General features: G+C 36.8%; 1 protein-coding gene across 1 annotated transcript in view; it reads left to right on the top strand.

Annotated features, from left to right (window-relative positions):
• Nucleotides 1-3,666, top strand: part of mast3b (microtubule associated serine/threonine kinase 3b) — a gene marked incomplete in the record, with an annotated part of 38,709 nt that overhangs the window by 13,818 nt on the left and 21,225 nt on the right. The window contains 3 exon segments of the mRNA XM_014010797.1: nucleotides 137-209; nucleotides 1,763-1,783; nucleotides 2,600-2,678. Of these exon segments, the coding sequence (XP_013866251.1) occupies nucleotides 137-209; nucleotides 1,763-1,783; nucleotides 2,600-2,678 (173 nt within the window).

Genomic DNA, 3,666 nt, shown 5'->3' with positions numbered 1-3,666 from the left:
CCTACAGTGTTTTTACAGTCTTTATTTTACTGTTAAAATATATGTTTATCAAATAAAGTCTAACGTTACAACTAATCATGGAACACTTTAAAGCTGTAAATCGCACTGTTCCTAACTCTGTAATTCCTTTTCCCAGCTGTGAGCAGCCCTCTGGACAGCCCTCGCAATGTGTCAGCCGGTGCCTGCCTCAACTTCCCATTTGCTCGAAGGTGTGTCATCTCTTTTTAAAGCCTCTTTACCCCTCGGGTGATGAACCAATTTGGTTGCAGCTAAAGGTTCTGGAATATTAAATTTGATTAAACTTGTTTTTGATGGAACCAGTTTGACCAAAGGAGTTTATTATTTTAATTYCATATATTTGTAATTTATTAATATGCACAAATTATTTTGTATTTCTTTAAAATTAGTTTCCTTTTTCATTGTTAATGCAGATGAAACCTTAGTCGGCCTAAAAATCAGTTTTTTGCAACATATTTCCAAACCGTTTCTACTATCAAATTTATTAATCTGCATCTCAGTGCAATTTGGCAATATAAATAAAGGACGAGTTAAAATAATAATAAAAACCAAACTAGATGCAAACCTTTGTCACCCTGAGGGTTTCCTGTAGGATTCAGTGTGTGTTCTGGGACAGAGACAGACTGTGAGACAGGAGGAGGAGGAGGAGGAGGAACGGCAGCGTGATAACTGAGGCTGACTCAGCCCGCAGCGTTCACACCTTCCCCTCTCTGCCGGCTCCTCTTACAGCTGACTCCCCCTCAACAGGGTGAGCGCAGTCGGATGGAGGGTACCCCTGAAACCCCCACCCACATCATTCAATAAGGTTCCCATGGTAACAGGCTTGTCTTGCTGCAGGCAGACGAAGCCTAAAAGTAAAACGGCACCTCGAAGAAACTCTAGAAGAAGCATTAAAAACTGATGAGAGGTTTAGGTGCTTAGCCTTCAACCTGTCTGAGACTAGATAGGCTGGCATAAGTGGAAAAATAACAGAACTGAAAGAAAAATAGATAAACATTTAATCCTCTAATAGTTTGATTTAACATCTTCTTGTATGAAAAGTATTTTCCAATCCAAACCAACTTTATTTGTAAAGCACTTTTTGCGCCATAATAGACCAAAGTGTTGTACAGAATCAGCATTCCAACACAGCTCATACAAAAACAAACTCAATCACAATTAAAATAGGAATAAAAACCACAGAAAAATAAAAGCAGGTAATAAAACACAAAGTAAAAACGAGGAATAAAAAAAACAATAAAATGCCTAAAACCTAATTTAAAATCTAGAATAAAAATAAAAACAAAAAAATTGATACAAAAAATAAAATCTAGTATAAATGGACAACACGGCCCCATTTTAAGTGAGCAGCTTGAACTGTTTCATGTACAAATACTAAAGGCAAAAAAGACATAAGCATAAATAGTTTAGTTTGAAACGCACATAATATTTACCTTAAATACTGCATGCCTTCAAAACCAAATCAAACGGGGGAAAAAAATCAAATATCTCTATAAACTTTCACCTTACAAGTTCTTCAAAGTGAAATGCTTTCAGTTATGTAAAACCTATCCTCAAATTAATTTTGTTCATTCTCGTTTGCTTTTTATTTGGACAAATGAGAACTGGCAAGGGAGAGTGCGTTGTCAGTACTAATCCCTCAGCTGAATGCCACAGGTCACAGGATCACTTGCACAAGAATCCTCCAACTTACCGAATCCCTGTTTTTGCTTTTCTCCTCTCTTTCTTGCTGTCGTGATATCAGCCACTTGGCTCGTGCGGACAGGTAGCTCCCTTTTTTTTTTAATTCTCACACCATGCCTTTTGCTGTTGAGAGTTTTAGTTTTTACTCCTTTTTTTTTCTTTCTGGCWGGAATCATTTTATAAAGCTTTCTGCTTGATTTTTGCTTGAAGTGATGAAAAAGACGTATATTGTATGTGACCCATCACATGGAAATAAGGATTAAGTCTAAAAGTGGTATATGGAGAAATAGGCAAATATAGTGTTTTGATTTACACGTTTGCAAAAATTGCATTTCGCCAAAATATAACAAATAAATGCCATATCAATGTAGTGTTTGAATGAACCGTCTGAAATATAATCATAAAACAAAAATTTGAAGCACTTTTTTGAGCAGTAGCAACAAAAATCCTGATTTTGAGGAAAAATGTCTTAAAATTTTKARRWTTTTCSMTGTGASCTAGCAAAGTTTTGTTTCTTTTYAGCTGGGAAATYTCAATATTCAAATATAATTTGAGGTTTCCTCTTTATAAGGACATCAAAAATTCATCATTAAAATTACATAAAATTAGGATTCAGAMCAAATATTTATGTATTATCGTAACCAACAAGACAAATTAAGTCATATTTATGGATTTAATTACAGTATCAGAATGATCCAGGTATCAAAATATGGCATTTAAAGCCAAGAATCTGAAAATGTAATTAGGTCATTTTGACCAAATTTGACTCAATCCTCATTTCGATATGATGGGTCACATCTGTATTTGAGGAGAAAATGCATTTACTTCTTGCTCTTATGTAAGGACTTGTATTGCTTGTGCTGCTGAGGCTTATGTAATATTCATGTCTTTCGCTTAGAGCCGAGGGCCGAAGGTGGTCTCTGGCTTCCCTCCCATCGTCGGGCTATGGAACCAATCCTCCGAGTTCCACCGTCTCGGTAAGTCACCCAAAAACACGTCGCTGTCCGCTCCCCCCGGTTCATTTGTGGCAGCCCAACTCTTAACACCTCAGTCAGTCAGTCAGCACATTCGTTTATGCAATAAGGGCCAGAAAATGTCAGATGACAAACCGCTAATTGTTTTTTCTGCATCGTCTGCTTCTGTGAGTCATTCTCGCAGTCTTTGGAACGCAGTGTTGGAAAGAATACACACAGTCTGCGTGTCCTGATGTTAACAAGATAGCTCGCGTGTGTGTTTATGAAATCTTAAGTCGGGTTTTACGGGGACTTTAAACAAAACCGTTGCCTATTTGTCACAGCAGCAGTGTCCTGAAAGTTTTAGATCGCTAGTTTGATATTCTGAAAGTGTGCCAAGTCAGTAACAAATGTGAATGTGTTGGATGTTTGCCCTGACGTCAGTGAGGGCAGATGACCTCACTACCCTCATTTACACGGAAATATCACAAAAAGATCTCTCAGACATTTTTCCCCTCTTGTTCTCTTCTGTCCGGGCCTCAGAGTGCAACAGATTGCAGACAGCTTACATCATGTTCAGTTTGAAAAGTGTGTTCAGTACCCCAGCATTCAGGACACAACTCAACTGTGTAAATAATTGAGCTTAATTTGATTTTATCACTGTTTATCCTGTTACCCATATTGGCAGGTTTTAGTTATTATTTTTGACAACTTCACACATGCTTATTTTTTTAGTCAGGGCACAATAAAATCCTGAACAGGTTCCCTCTTTGGGTTGGGATTAAATTATTTAATGGTAGCCAGAGGTGTCAAAAGGGTTCACATTCATTACTTAAGTAGAAGTATAGATACTCGGGTTTAAAAATACTTTTTTGGATGTAGAAGTATCAACTTAAACTTTTTAACTCAAGTAAAAGTACCGATTTTAAAACTACTTAAAGTATAAAAGTAAATATAATCGTACAAACCAATAGGGTGTCAGAATTAAATTCACTTTATCCAGAATGTACAC

The sequence above is a fragment of the Austrofundulus limnaeus genome, unplaced genomic scaffold (assembly GCF_001266775.1).
Source record: "Austrofundulus limnaeus strain Quisiro unplaced genomic scaffold, Austrofundulus_limnaeus-1.0 Scaffold73, whole genome shotgun sequence".
Lineage (NCBI taxonomy): Eukaryota > Metazoa > Chordata > Actinopteri > Cyprinodontiformes > Rivulidae > Austrofundulus > Austrofundulus limnaeus.
This window is presented reverse-complemented; position numbering and strand designations above follow the sequence as displayed.